The 16,627-nt window shown below is 40.8% G+C and overlaps 1 protein-coding gene across 1 annotated transcript in view; it reads right to left on the bottom strand.

The window, feature by feature from the left end:
* Positions 1-445: 445 nt before the first annotated feature.
* Positions 446-16,627, bottom strand: part of fign (fidgetin) — a 75,168-nt gene continuing 58,986 nt past the window's right edge. The window contains exon 4 of the mRNA XM_086091894.1: positions 446-9,147. Coding sequence (XP_085948020.1) covers positions 6,911-9,147 — 2,237 coding nt within the window. The 3' untranslated portion in view covers positions 446-6,910. The remainder of the gene's footprint in view (positions 9,148-16,627) is intronic.

The following is a 16,627-nucleotide window of genomic DNA, read 5'->3' as shown; positions in this document are numbered from 1 at the left end:
TTTTCAAAACAAAACAAAAAAAAAACAGAATAGGCATCAGCTCCCCAAAAATCATATTTGCCCGGCGTAGTCATCAGTTATGTACCAAACTGAAGTACTAAAATAAATAAATTAAAATTATATTTTTTTTAAATCCTCAGAATGCAAATGCAATGCAAATTTGATTGCTTAAAGTGTGCATGTGATTTTCTGATGCACTAAAATAAATAAATGAATTAAGAAATGATTTAACCCCCCCAAAATAAAAAATAAAAACATCATATTGCCAGAGTCATCAGAGTTATGTACCAATCTGACGTACTAAAGTAAATAAATAAATACATAATTTTAAAAACTTTTTTTTTTTAATTCTCTGAATGCAAATGCAATGTAAATTTTATTTCTTAAGTGTGCATGTGATTTTCAAAAAAAAAATAATAATAATAAAAAAAATAAGAACCAGATCTTCAAGAAAAAATGAGACATTTTTATTTAGTATTTCAAAAGCCTCCATAAAATTAAAATACATTTAAGTCACTGTACTATGGCAATACATACACACGTATAAACATGTATGTGGTGCTTTTCATGTACTGTCGGCCGTAAGCAAAATGTACAATAGGTACAGCTATGTGCAAGTTGGTTGTACTGTACAAGGATAAAGAAAAGTCCAAATGTGGCCCCTCCCTCTACATTGGCACACCCAATATACACTGACATGACAATAGTTCACATTGGAGTGGATTTTTTTTTTTAGGGGGGGGGGGTAGTAGTTGTTCACATCTTTCACTCCAAAACACTTTCGAATCCAATCCTGCTTTTCTCCTCAGCGATTTGCGGTCATCAGTGTAAATAAAGACAGTCTTTACGAGGTAGACTGTTCACTTGCAAGGGCACACTTGTTCTCTTTTTTTTTTTTTTTTTTGTGTTGCTGTTTTTCCCACAAAAGCATGACAATAATCATAAAAAGAAGAGACATACATACTACATCTACAACATGTAGCGATATGAGGTAGAAATGCATATAACCAAAGATTACCAGCTCCAACTACATAACCATAACGGATGGAAGGCAAAATATGAAAAAAAAAAAAAAAAAAAAAGACAAAGAAAAAGCGTCAGCGTCGAGGATTGATGTGCTTATCAAAGATTCCGCTCAAGTACCGGCGGTGACCACGGGCCCTTCTCGGCGCGTCACCCTTAATAATGAATGACAAATTATAATTCCAACATTGACAGCAGGTGAGAAACGCGCACGAATCAACGCGGAACGGATCCGACTGTCCTCGTTTGAGAAGCGATAACAATTAAAGCCGCACAAATGCCACTCCTTAGCCTTGTGCCGTACTTGATAAATATTCAATAAAAACACTTTGGAGATTATTTGTCTTACAACGCCATTCTTGTATGTTCTTGAAGCTTTTCATCACTTTCTAATGGCACTTCGGGCTTCTCGTCACCAATAATAGATTGATTATGGAGCATTTTACATCAATGTTGTGAAACTACAGCCAGATATTTCCCATCCCATGGGGGGGGGGAAGCCAGATGAATATGATAAATATAATAAAAGTGTCAATTTGAAAATATCTACATGCACCACAGCTGTTTTGAGAATGTCAAAAAAAAAGAAGCTGTTTTACTTTGGCCTCAATCAAGAAAAGTGCAATTATTCATTACATTGTACTTTTTTTGTTCTTTTTTTCCTAGTCAGTGACACTTTTTTTTTTTTTTTACTACAAAGGGTAAATTAGAGCTGCACTGAAAACACTCACAAAAAATACATACACTAAAAACAGTTGGGTCAAAAATAACCCAACTATGGGTCAAAAATGGACTGATTCTCTACTTGGGCCAATTTGACCCAACTTTGAGCCAAGAAATGTGTCTTTTTGTATAAAACAACCCAGAAAGTTGGGTCAAATTGACCCAAGTAGAGAATCGTATAGTTGGGTTATTTTGGCCTTTTTTTTTAGAGTGTACTTAGTGAATAATGGATACATTAGGAAAACATAGTAAAATTTTACTTTTTATTTTCAACACAGCTTTAATAATCCTTAGTAGTTACACTACGTGTCGCAGTAGTGGTAAGACATAAAAAATGTATTCATAATTTTTCATGACAAATGTGTACAATATATATGTTGGCATTATGGATTCCTGTTAAATAAAGAAATAATAGCAGTGAAATACAAATACTCAGCGTCAGTAGATTAAAACGATGTCCAAAAATTTAATTGAACACATGCTGAGTAGTTCAAATGTGTATGAACAGATTTGGAGTTGAAAAAGAAAATATATTTGAGTTTATTTTGAGTCACAACAAGCTAAAGGCACCGATTCAGTGAAATGGCCCATAAATGTATTTTTTTTCCCTATTTGTTTGTATCAGGGACAGTACATATTAATAAACATTTCAGTAAATGTGCCAGAATTAACCAACAGGCTATTATAAATGTTATTACATGTTATTACATATACTGCTCAACTAATTGCTCAAATTAGTGAAGTCAATTTGAAATTTTGATGGGGCCTTGAGTTTTACATCTGTGATCTAAAGGATTAAGTAAACTAGTGTTTACTCTCTCTTTTTTTTTAAGACCATAGAGGGAAATGGAACAACACAAAACAACATAACTCGTAGCCACACTCATGCTATGAGATCCAATACAAGTTCTGCAATAACCTCTCTTGGATTGAATGCAATTTCACACGAGACACTTTGAATATTTTTTTCTGACAGTCTCCATCCGAACTGAGCTCTTGTATTGAATCTCATTTGTGCATAATGACACCGCACGTATGCAAGTTGAGCTATAGAATGATAATCGACACCTAACTGTAAATAGTAAAAAAATAAACACAACGGGAACTCTGAAAATAAGTTTAGTGCAACAAAACAACAGTGCTATCTACTTCAGTGCCTTTTTTTTTTCTTCTTCTTTAAATTACTGTGCGAGTGTTTGGTGTTGTTTGAGGCCAGAGGACATCATACATTCAAATGTGCCAAACTCACTTGTCACACGCGCGCTTGCTTAAAAAAAAAAAAAAAAAAAACATGTTTGGATTATGTAGCGATTAATAACAACAAACAGGTATAAATAAACGTCTAAAAATAACACGTTTGTCACATCTTGCCACTTGGCCTCAAGTCAAAGGAGTGCCACTCAACTCATGGATGTTACAGTTATACACCGAGACAGTGTCACAGCACGTCTTCCATAAACATTCAGATTTTTCTGTGTGTTTTGTTTTCAAAGTAACTACGCATTTTAAAGAGGGAACAGGTCGACATTGCGTGATATCGTTGTGGTAAGCGGTGATATATCGGAGCAACCGTGATCCGTGGTATTCCCCTTTTGGAGTGTTATCACATTGAAAAAGCCCATTTACAGTGGTTATAACAAGTCTACACACCCATGTTGATAATCATTTTACCCTCGTAAGGAATATGTCCAATGTTGGGCTTTTTGCTTTTTATTAACATTAATATCAAATATAAAGCATATGAAAAAAATATCTCTGAGTGAGCTGAAATTTTACACAATTGTCCAAAACATGTTGAAGTTCTTAATGGCACCGTCCAAAATGTCAAAATTATTATTATCATTATTATATGTGGGAAACAAATTTTTATATTACACATGAGTAAAAATGTCCAAATTTTGGTCCATTGACTCCCATTATAAATGATAATTTTTTTTTTTTTGATGCACTGTACACCTGATGTGTTATAGTGCATTTTCCACGATTACCCAATTTATCCCTTTACTGGGGCGTCAACTAAACGTATAATTTTTTGGGGGGGGTCATTAAAGTCATAATACACCAGATGGCACAAGCGAGCTAATTATCACGTTTGGTTGAGCTGACTTATGTGCTTCCTATGTCCCCAATTCTTATACCAAAACAAGAAAGCACAGTTGGGATCGAGAGCTCAGGCCTGTGAGCGTGTGTGGACGCAGTAACAGTGACGCGTGTGAGTGTGTAATGAGTGTATGTGTGCGCGTGCGGGAATATTCCAATTTGAATGTGTTTTTTCAAAAATATATATACACATGATTAGTTAGTGCTCTTAGGACAATATTGCTTTTATTGTCCATAGAGGGCATCAAAAACCAATAAATAAAAACTCCATATGTATGGATAGGTCTGATGCCACTGAACGTTTTGAGTAGTATATTATTAGTAGTAAAATATTCAGAAAATGACTTAGATATCACATATTTTGGCTCATTTTACTTATGCGTCATAAAAAAAGTTTTATGTTATGAGTTCAAAATTTTTTTTTATTTAAGTTTCGTTATGAAGATACGTTATGAGGTTAAAGATGTTTTGTTAATGTAGCCTAAAATGTGTGTAAGCTTGGTAAAAATCTTATCTTAAGAAAATTATCTTTTGAGAAGCTGGTAAAAGTGAAATAAAATGGTTGCTCAACTGAGCACAAAATCTCTCCAAAACATTGGAAAGTTTTTGGCCATTATTCAAAATTAGGGATAGGCGAGTACCGATACCTGGTATCGGTATCAAGCTGATACCTGGCCTTATTTCATAGTATCGCTACTTGCGACGGTGGCCGATACATATATCTCCCGCCCTGTTGTGGCTGTTTCGTAATCAGGAATTAGAAGAACAGAAAATTGCCATTATTTTCATTAAATGTATTTATTTTTCTTTTAAATAGTCAGGAAAAGACTACTAGAACAGCTGAAATTTATTCGTGGTTAATAAAGTGTGTTGACCATTCAACAAGAATGTGATTGGTTAATTCTGAACCGAGCCACATCCTTGATATACGAGGGTGTGTACACTTATGCAAACACTGTATTTTTACTTCCCCGCACACACAAAAAAACATTTGAACAGAGGTGTGTAGACTATTTATAGCCACTGTATTTTTGCACATAACCCAAAAATAAAATAAAACGCCCTGGCGTCAAAACATTTGCCGTCGTTACCTCTTTTGTCTTTGAGAGCTAACTAACAAACTGAGGTAGAAACACAACTTCGGAGACACGTAATCCTTCGCTTTCATTAATGATAAAACAGCAGCAGGATGGAATGAAATGGCTCCAGGCAGTTTTTCTCGCTCAACCCCAAGATGTTTGTCGGCACCTTTTTCAAATTCTACACGGCTCCGCACGCCAGATGTACAGCTGAGCCTCCGAACGGGGCGACTCAAAAAAAAGAAAAATAAAGAATCGCCGCCGATGATTTTCTGCGCGATAGCGCCTTGAAAATAACGACGGAATTAGCCGCAGGCAACAATTCAAGATAAATAATGCTTCCGTTCTCTTCAAAGGCAAATCTCTAATCATAATACAATGTTGTCCCATTTCAAGGAAACACCAAAAATCTGATTACTATTTGTCTCGCAAGTAAATCAAAATTAAATATATACATTCATTGGAGAAACCATTGCTGAGGTATTATAGCCGTATATGGTTGCGTGATACAATTTCAGATGTAAGTCTTCTTGTGGTGTGTCGTGATGGAAACATACAATTAAGCCCAAAATGATTCATGCCCTTGCAAAATGTCGCAGTAAAAGCGGATTGTTATTTTTTTGAGGGGCATATATATATATATATATATATATATATAAAACATTCCCCGGCAAAAAGAACCATCGATTAATCGGATATCACATTTTTTTCTCTCCCAAATATCAAAGTTGGCTCAAAAAATGTATTTCATATCATTGTTGTAAGCATGAAAAAGATACGCTATTTTATTCATTATATATTTTTGAAAATTAATTGGATGATTAATCGGTTCTTTTTTTCCAGCCAAATATCGAAATGAGCCAAAACATTTCTGAGCATTCCACTTTATTTTTTATATCAATGATAAAGAGTCTTACGCTATGTTTTAGCATCATTTTCAGCTGACAGCTCATTATTTTAATCGAGGATTGAAACGATTCATCGAATCGAAAAAACCTCCGTCTCAAAGATTCGCAGTGATCATTTTTCCACATGGATTAAGTTACTGCAGACTCACGCACCACTATGTGCAGAAGTTGGCGTGAAGGCGGCGAGTCACAAGGAAAAAGTGCGCAATTGTGATCATTTCAAACTTAAGAGGGCAAAAAGGTATGAATAATGTCAGGCTCAACTGTATTTGATTACTATACAATAATCACTTTCCTGAGTATTGAAAATAAGAACATTGGATGGTGTAATTTTACATGTAGGTCAAACACTGTGAATTACAACTAACAACGATTACATAGTAATTTATTGGTTAAAGTGAAGCCACATTGTAAAATAATATTCACCCTTTAAGTCGTATCTACATCGGAAGAGCGGAAAAAAAAGAAAATCACCTCTGGACCAAAGTGGGTATGCAAAGCGTGAGTATGTAAATGTTTTAGTTTTTTCCCCTCGTAACTAAACCATTTACATATAAAAAAAAAATATGCCAGAAAACGAAGCTGAAATTATGCCCATAAAATTTAATTTAGCTGAAAAGAAGTGTTCACAAGGAGCACGAAACAGACGCAGCTGTTCTAATGGAAAAGAGAAAGCAGTTTTTTTTTGTCTCATTTTAAAGCTTTTTTTTGTTTGTTAGTTTTTTTTAAACGCACTATTAGCACATGTCACTAATGAAGATTGTGAGGCAAAAAAGAAAAACTTAAACAGCACCACCTCAGGCACTTGATAGCAACTAAATCTCAAAATCAGCAGAAGCGTATAGTCATATATATGTTATGTATATACAAAAACAAGAAGGGGGAGTGGCTATCCTTTACAAGTCTTTAGTGGGCACTCCTCCCATGTAGCAATTTATCAAATGACGGGTTGGTCATTTTACATCGAAAGCACTCAAATGCCAAACCCTAGACCGCATGACGTGTTGATGTTTGTGAATGTTGCAGCCCAGTGCATGATGACACGACCACCCAAAAACTTTGGAGGAATCATCGATTTCATTGACTGCAACCAAACGTTTTATTCCATTCCGTGTACGTGTCCAGTTCTTTTTGTGATATGCTGGGCTGGAATTTACAAAAGACGTTGTCAAAGTCTTGAAAAGACACGGGTCTCATTTGTCTCGGGTGGATACCGGACAGGTCAGAGCCAGGGACGCCATGAAGCGCGCCCACCACGGCCTCTTGACAAAGCTGAACCACGTCCAGTCCTGAAAAACCTTCTGTCCTCTGAACCAGTAGCGACATCTCTTTGTCACTGAGACAGTAGTTGTGCGGGGAGAGCACTTGGTTGATTATCTGGTGTCGTGCCGTCCCGTCGGGTAAGGGGATGAGCAACCGCTTGGTAAAGTACCTCCTCAGGGACTCTGGGATCTCTTCGGGTTTACTGGTGGAGCAGACCACAAGGACGTGGTCCTCGGCGGAGGACGAAATGCTATCGAGCTGCATGAGGAGTTCCGCCTTCAGTCGGCTCACGGGGCTGTCCTCGCTGAGCTGGGCCGACAGCAGTAGGTCCACCTCGCTGATGAAGACGACCGCCGGTTGGCGACACCGAGCCACCAGGAAGGAAGCCTGGATGATCTTGTCGCCCTCGACCAACCACTTGGTCGCCAGCGCGGAGCTGCTAAGTCGCAAGAAGGCGGCCCCCAGCTGGCTGGCCATGCAGCGGGCCATCAGCGTTCGGCCCGTTCCCTGAGGTCCGAATAAAAGAAGGTTACGAGGTAAGGCGTGAAGTCCGCTGAACATATCCGGCCGTAGAATGGGCCATAGTATCTCCTCCTTGATGGCCGCTTTGGCCATATCCAGTCCGGCGATGTCGCTCCAATCCACCGGGGGGCACTGCTGAAGGATTTCTGCCGTCACCATGTCCACCAGGTTGGGATCGCTGTTCTTCAGTTGTTCCTCGGCGGCGAGGATGGACGAGGTCGGCGTACCGACATCGGGACCCGTTAGGGAATGAGGCAGGTGCTGTCTGTGCTCTTCGCTTTGTTCGCTCAAAATCGGGGAGCCAAACTTGCCGTAGCTCTCGCCGGCTCGGAGATCATCCACAGCGCTTTTAGACGATCCGAAGGACGGGGGAGTTAGAGCCCCGCTGGAGTGTATGCTAAATTTTCTCTGCTGATCCGAAGATATTGCCTGTTTGGTCGTCTTGAACGCCAAGGAGGACGCCTCGGCAGTTCTGTCAAAGCCATTGCCCCTGTTGGAGTCCGGCACGCTGCTGTCTGCTAGTCTGTACATGGGACTCTGAGATGAGCGCTGCTGGTTGTAGTTGAAGTCGCCGTAGCTGGATTCCACTTCCCCGTGTCCGCTCATGTAGAACGCCTTCCGTTTTAACGAGTTGGACGTGCTGCCGTTCAAAGGCGCGGGGGCAATCGGCGTATGATTGTGGGACTGGTAGGTGTAGCCGGGCAGAGCGGAGGGAGGGATCGGAGTGGGCGCCGCGATCCCGGACGGCAGATAAGCGGAAGGAGGCGGCGCTCCCCCGGGGCTATAACCGGGGCCGACAGCCGTTTGAGAGGGATACCCTGTTGGCGGATAATTGTAGTTGGGGAGGCTTGGAGACGCGCCGTTGTAGCTGGGGACTAAGGTAGGGGGAGGGGGTGGCGGCGGGGGCTGCAGGAGCCCGGCGCTGTGCAAAGGAGAGGGATGAGGGGAAGGGAGGGCCGGGGTGGTCTGGCCACTGTAGCTGGAATGCAGGTAGGAGCCGTTGTAGCCGGCGCTGTATTCCTGAGAGGAAAGGCTCGAGTGGAGAGCCGTGGCCGCGTGGCTCCCGCAGTTACCGCTGGAATAGCTGGGCTCGGACAAGCTGCTCGCCACCCCCGGGGAGCTGCCTATGCTAGCTGACGCATCTGTAGGGGGGAGGGCAGCTGTCATTCCAGCTTTGCTCACAGATATAACATCTGGAGCACAGTTCATCGGGTAAATCCCCTCCTGCCAGGGCTCGTTCTCAGACTTGCGTCCGTTCAAGAGGCCGGCGGTGCCTTCCGAGTAGGAACAGAGGAGCGCTCTTTCGTTGGGGCCTTCGAGGATCCCCGAGTACTTCTCGGCGTACTTCTTAAGCAGGTTGGAGGCGGTGAGCGCCGAGATATCGTCGTTTGCCCACGCGTACTGGTACGTTCGCTGCAAGTGTCCCCGGTAGGCCTCGACTTTGTGCGCTGGAGAGCGGGTAGTGGATGAGATGTCAAAGTGTTGTTCTGCCCATTGTGTGTGCTCTGGGGTCCACTGCATCTTTAGACCTGGGCATCACGCATAAGGGAAACACATGTCAAAACAAGCAGTCACTTGGATAAGTCGTGAGCTGAACTGAAAAGAAAGCGCCAGTTTTGAATTTTACACAACTTGAAAATGTTCAAACATGACCAGTTTTGTTTAATTCACTGTGTTCATGAGGCTCGAGGTGGGCAATTTTGGGAACCCTTCAGTCATCGGCAGTCCATCTCTTTTTTTTTTTTTTTTTCAAGCCAAACCAAGATGCAGAGTTCCGTCTGTATGAAAACCCACTTCTGTCAGTGCTTAGTCCACATGTGTCAAGATCCGGTCCTCGAGGGCCTGAGTCCTGCATGTTTTCGAGGTTTCTCTACTCCAACACACCTGATTCAGGATAATTATCAGGCTCCTGCAGAGCTTGCTGATATAAATCAGCTGTGTTAAACGTGGGGAACCTCTCAAACATGCAGAACTCAGGTACCGGACTTTGACACCACTGGCCATCCTTTTTTTGAAGTTTCTCGTCATTCGTCAGCAAAACGGGCATCCGTCAGTACCCACCTCTGATGATGACGTATATTGATTATTTAACAATTTCAAAGGTATTATGTATGTGAATATATGCATATATATATATATATATATATATATATATATATATATATATATATGTATAAATAATCGCTGGCATTGGACTTAACCTTCGGTTACAATTTGGTCAATTTCATATTCATATATGTGTTCATTGCTGAAACACAACTTGTGCTACCTTTAATGTAACCATCCACTGCCAAGCGAAAGGCTCGAGATTAATAGTGTGATTAATCTGCCATGATTAATACAATATTTTTTTGTGATAATCAATGAGTTAACGCCACATATATTTTCATAATATTATTACATGGAGTCCTCGAGTTACGTGACCTCTGTCGTTCCGACTTTACGGCGCCTGTGCCTCGCCCAAAATAATCACGCCATTTTATAGTTATTTAAAGTTGTGCTGTTGTTACCTCCAGCAACGGACGTCCATCGAGCAGGTCGGCTCGCCATCAGGCGCGTCGCGTTTTCGTGTTTAAGCCGAAATAAGCGCCGCTTAAAAACATAAAATATTGGTTTTGGCTCATCCAGGTCGCGCAAATATGTTTTTTAAAGTATTTTTGATGAAAATATATACACGTATATTTATACATATATATGTTCCGTATATGTAAATATATACGTATATTTAGAAGCGAGAGAGATGTTTTTTTATTTAACAACTGTAAACATAAGAATACGTTTTTCCATGTTAATTGTATTTTTTGAGTCGAATTTAGATAAATCCCACTGCCCCGTTTAAACGACAAATACGGTTCCTTGCCCAATGGCGGGTTAAATACTGGCAGCGCTGCGTTCACACGCGTCCCATGCGGCCAACAAACAACACAACAGTAAGACGAGACGCATTGATGAGGATGTGAGACAAACAAGACGCGCTGGCGCTGTAATCCGGCCAAGACGGAGCAGAATGACACAGACGGACATGGTGGGTCAGTCCATAATCCAACTCTCATCTGAAGCATTCGGAGACAGTTTCAAATCTGCTTGGAGGAGCGCAGCAAAGCAATCTTCCTTGGCAGCGCTCCGTTGCTTTCATCACACAAACCCCTCAGCCCAGCAGGAATTACATCCACATCAAGTCTGCCCACTGCTTCCCATCCAGAGCGAGGGAGGGGTTGGGGGTGGGGGGGGGGGGGGGGGGGAAGAAAAAAAAACACATGCTTGACTGCGAACGTCTCCCGGCCTATTCAGCCTTGCGATGTGAATGACATCAAGGATCAAGTTAAACCCCGACGTCAATGCGCAAATAAAATGTTTTCATGCATGTGGTAATTTTTGATTTTGTTGAGGGATTATCAGATGATTTATACCCTCAAAGAATGTTTCATAGACAGCCGCTCAAAAAGGACGCATCCAAGCAGATGTTTTACTTCCGAAAGCAAGAATTCCGCCTTGCCCGAGCAGGTATTGCAGTGCCGCGTTCCAGTATTGCAGTATTTTTTGCACACGTGATTTAGGAAGCACCGGGCGGCTGCAGCTCCGCAAGCGCGGTTATTGTCTGGAAAGAATAACGGATGATTCCCTTCCCCGTCTGACTCCATCTCCATCACTGGCCCACCCACCACACCAGGAGCTAATTAGCAGGATTACGCTGCACTAATTGTGTTAATTTACAAGGTTTTAGTCAAAGAGATCCATGCTATGCCTTACATGCTTGTCAACCATCCAAGCTAATGATGAAGGGGGAGAAAAGCCCAAGGCAAAAAAAAAAAGACAACACCACAAAAACCCTGCCAGACAAATTTAGGCACAAGCTACTGAGGAGGACAAATGCTCAACTACCGATTATTTTAGTGATTGATTTTTTTGGGCGATTAATTGCATTACAATATGTAAAAATGGAAGAAAATTCACAAACAATTATGATTCAGCTCTTGGTTTGGTCCGTAACAGGTTAGAAAATTAGCAAATAGGTTGTTTTCCTATTTAAAAGCAGATGGTAGCAACTTTGCTTTCATGGTGGATTACTGAAATCTAAGAACATTTACTACGAGATGCTGAAAAACCAAAAATTTAGACAATTTTAAATTAAACGAGTAATCGCTAATCAAAATACGTATCGATTAATTTGAAAATCGATGACTTGTCGATTAATCGCTGCACATCTTTGTAACACAAAACAACATGACAACAAATGTGGATGATGAAAATAATGCACTACCTTTGAAATACAAAAAAACAGCACGTATATAACCAAAAGTCAGGTAACTATATCAACTTAGTATTGAACACTTCCATAAACATGTTCAAGTTAATTAAGATAGAAACGTGTTCTTCCACGTTGTTAAGACTTGTTGCACTCGATGTCTTAAATAAAGTCTGTTGCAAATCCAGCGCATCCGTTCTCTAAAAATGTTCCCCAACCGGCTATTCCATTCCGTATCGCATGAGAATGATTTCAAATCGCTGAAACAAGTCCTTTCAACTTCAAGTATTGTCGGCTGCAAAACAACTCCAGAGTGAAACATTCCTGCCATCATCCACTTCAAGTAAACGCTCAGCGCAGATTTGGACAATTCTGAACCGCGTGCATCTGCAATGATGTAAATATGACGTTCTTGATAGGTTTTGAGTGTTTATCTCGACACGAGTTGTCGCGGCGACAATTACTGCGCTATTTCGGATCGTTTCAAATGTTCTCCCACGGATGAGGCGGAACCCGGCCCGGCGGCAAGCGGCACTCCGTGAACCGAGAGATCGAGCGATGGATTTGGTCAAAATGGTTCATTAACACTCAAGCCGCATTTCGTCAATAGCAAAATTGCATGGGGGGGGCTTATTGAGTGCGATTCCTCTGTTATTGTTAATGGCCTCTGAACAATGTGCCACTTAAGGCAATCAAAGAGGTGCTACTTGCAAAGTGTACTTGTCGTCCACGAGCATCCCGGTTTTCATATAATGAACCATCCAAGATGATTACCTGAAGCCATCGCGCTGTCAACGCTCTCCGTGTAGGACACAAGCGCCACACAAAGGATTTTGATTTGTGGAACAAGACGATATTTTATATTGAACGGAATGAAAATAGATTTTATGTCTGAGTGCAATGGGTTAAATGGAACTGTAAAATCTTAGGAATAACATGTTTTTTCTTCTTTTCTTTTTTTTTTTCTGCCAAAAATAAGAATCATAATGGGAAACAAAATTTGTTCACATTGTTCAGATGTTTTCCAGTACTTAGGCAGCAGCTAGGAATTGTAATTGTAATTGTATAATAAAGCATAGCAGCCGTAATATACACGGGTACAGACGGGTGAGCAGCTTTTTGATGCAGATTTTTTTGGTTTTGTTTTGTATGGCAGGGGGGGGGGGGGGTATACATGTGTACAGAGGAGGGGGGAGGCTTTTTAAGGAGTTTTTTGGGTGGGGGGGGTTGTATTACTTTGAAACACAGGTCCAGAAAAAACAAAAAAAAACACTTTTTAAGTGGGATTTTGGGGGTGCATATTATTCACAGGTCCGGGGGGGAAAAAAACAACCAAACGTCTTTTTAAGGGTGATTTATGGGGGATGGATATTATGCACGGGTACAGACAAAATACCAGCATTTTAAGGGTGATATTGTGGTGGTGGGGGCCTATTATACACGGGTACAGAGAAAAAAATGGCTTTTTAAGGGTGATTTTGGGGGGTGTATTATGTGATTTTGGTATTATACACGGGTAAAGAGAAAATATAAGACGCCCCTCCCCCCCTATTTATACACGGGTACAGAGGGCTAGGGCTTTGATGCAGCCTCTGAACGGCAGAGAACGGGTGAAGCAATGATAGTAATTACAAAAAACGGCCAGCAGGTGGCATCAGAGTATAAGAGATCAACCAGGGCCATGTTGAAAAAAGCTTATTTGAAAAATGATGAAACTTAGCTATATTCTAATGCTAATTGCTGCAAAAAGGAACCGGATAGAAATATACTTTTTTTTCCCCTGATGAAAGAAGAGACTCTAATCTTTCTTTTGGTAGGTTCCATGTTTTTATAGCAATAGAACACAATATTCTGTGGGCCTTGCAAAATCCAGTAAATCAGCCGGGAGCGAAGGGGGTTGCTTCAGTGAAAATGGCTGGGAGTGAATGAGTTAAGGGTGAATTTTGGAGGGGGGGGGGTGATAATATACATGGGTACAAAGGAAAAAAATGGCTACTCATGGGATTTTACAGTGCTTTGCTGTTATTCAATTTAATTCAATGTATTCCAGATTCAGGGTCCACTCAACAAACAAACAAACAAACAAAAAGATGCAAAACAAAGCAACAACAACAAAAACATACAAATAAAAAATACAGTTACACATTAAGAACTGACTGGTAGCGAATTGCACTACATCCAATATTAATCAAGTCTACTATTTTAAAGACAATGTGATAACAAGGCTTTGAGCTGTAAATGTATAAACTAAGCACATGCACATGTCCGTTTTTATGACAACGGTCCCCAGCGCTGCCAAATTCAACATCCACAGGTTCCTTTGTTTTATGCGAGGAGCTCTAATTATATTCAACTTGTGGAATTATTGCCGACAGCCCGAGGGCTGAAGATCACATTCCACTGATCGGCCCGCATCAAATGCTGCCTTTGTTAGGTTGACAATTTCAAGCTTTCAAGAATGTGCATATTGATTTAAACGCATTTGTCAACATCTCAGGGATGAAACTAACCTGCTTTACTGCAAAAAAAAGAAAAAGAAAAAAAAAAGGGAGGATAAATCGTCAAAAAAAAAAAAATCACACTGGTGGGTCAAAACGCGCATTTGACATCGCGATAGCACGCCGATGCGCGACGTTACGGTGTTTAATTTCAGGTTCAGTGATCAGCACGGATGAAACAGAAATGTTGACCTTTTTGGGAACTATTAATCTGGTCGCCAGCACCGTTTTTTAAGCAAACAAGAGTGGGCCTCCACTCTGTCTATCCAATTTCCCAGTGTGTAAATTGGACCGCCGCTTGGACAATTCTCTATTCATTACAGTGCGGCTGAAAGGAAGCACCGAGGTGGCAGCGCCGTTTTCTTTTCCTTTTTCCGTGTGCGTGTGCGTATATCCTGCATGTGTGTGTGTGTGTGTGTGTGTAAACGAGAGAGAGAGAGAGAGAGAGAGCGCATAAAGAGCTGGACTTTTCCTTCCTCTGTTTTTGGCTTGGGGGAAGGGAGCATTTGAGGGAGACGGGGGGAGGGAAAGCTGTCATAATTGAAACGTGGCCTAATCAGAGTCATTACCATTTTTACCAATTTGCACCACCCAAGATGCTTATTAGGTAACTGTGTTTAATAAGCGCCTCTTTAGAAAACTAACTGTAATGAGCTCTTTAAAGTCAGACTGGAGCGTGATTATGCACCGGAACTTCTTGGCCAAAAAAAAAACGAAAAAAAAAAAAAACAGTCCTTATTTAGTGGCGCACAATGTCATTATTAAGCCGCACAAACTGCAGACTTCACAGCGCACAATAGCCTCCAGTGAGGCTGCAGACATGCTGAGAAGTATTTATAATTACTGATCATTACAATCCCGGGATATTCATCTCTGGATGTAAACATAATTACGAGAGCTTTTTGCTTTTATGCGGCGCGCGCGGGCCACACTTGACAGGCGTGCAAATATTGCCGACAGACGGTAATTACATCGACGGTTAAAAACAAGCTCCTATTCAAATTGGCTGGAGGGATGGGAAGAAAGGGCGGGGCCAAGCCGTTGGGATACGGTGGCAAACGCCGTCATCGGTTTCTCATTCATGCCACATATGAAGTTAAGATGACTTGGACTCCAACGGACGGCTCCACGAGGCAGTAATTCCAATCTTGAGATGGCAGGGTGCCGTTTAACCCCTCATTTGGAAAAGAGATGTCTTCTTCATTGCGAGTATTCGCACGCCCACTGTTCATAAATTTCACAGTCTGACCACCACGGTGATTAATGACTAAACGTCCGCGCGCTATCAAGCGCATTGATCCCAAAAGGGGCTGTCCGTACCGAGATACCGACGATAACCATAATGACCGCCATGACTGCATCGTCTTCAAAATCGCTCTGCGGGCATAATGGACAAGAGGATGGCAGGATTTGTTCGCTTCAGAACAATATGATTACAGAATAAATGGGATGTGTTAGAGCAAGATTCATTGGAATGTAAAAATTTTTTTTTTTTCTTAAACATTCTTTTAATTCATCTCAGCATACAGTCATATCTATTATAATATACAGTCATGAATATCAAAATAATGTCAGTCATCAATTTTTTATTTTCATATTTTTACACCTATCATTGCACCTGTATATTAAATACAGGTGCAATGATTAATCCGTTAATCGGCTTTTAAGTTTAGTTAAGTTAAGTTTAATTATTTAAATGATCAATGTTTATTTTAGAATTGTCCAAATCCTCAGAATTTCAGCCTTTAAAATAGCGGTGCAACGGATCACAAAAGTCACGCTTCGGATCGGATCGTTTTTCAAATCAGCAAAAAAAGATAAACAGTACTTTGTCTTCATTTATTTAGTAAAATGCTTTTCCCCATAAAAAAAAAAAAAAAAAGAGTCTAATATAGCCGTTAAGGATTTAGGAACACCTGGAAGTGCAATAAGAGGCAGAAACATTCTTATTTTATACATGGTCCATTTGTATGCATGTATAAATAAGGTACTAAGGGCTTAATGAAAAGACCGCAAAGTGCAATTTAAGGCACATTTCCTTCCTTTAAACATGGCGAGTGAAAAACAAAGTAGCCTTGGTCCATAATATTGAAAAAAAATGAAAGTAAGCCAGCTACCAGCTGTCAAACTCATTTACAGCGACCAGGCACACTCACTCGTTGGTAATGCTAACACCTAGCTGCTAGCCACTTACGCCGAAGAATTCCGCCGTATCATACAATGTAATTAATTAGCGGTTTCTTAGCGTCCTAAAGTAGCGATTGA

Source organism: Leptonotus elevatus, chromosome 12 (genome assembly GCF_054856555.1).
Source record: "Leptonotus elevatus isolate MCC_2025b chromosome 12, RoL_Lele_1.0, whole genome shotgun sequence".
In the NCBI taxonomy this organism is placed as follows: Eukaryota; Metazoa; Chordata; class Actinopteri; order Syngnathiformes; family Syngnathidae; genus Leptonotus; species Leptonotus elevatus.
The sequence above is the reverse complement of the archived record's forward strand: the minus strand, read 5'-3'. Positions and strand labels throughout refer to the sequence as shown.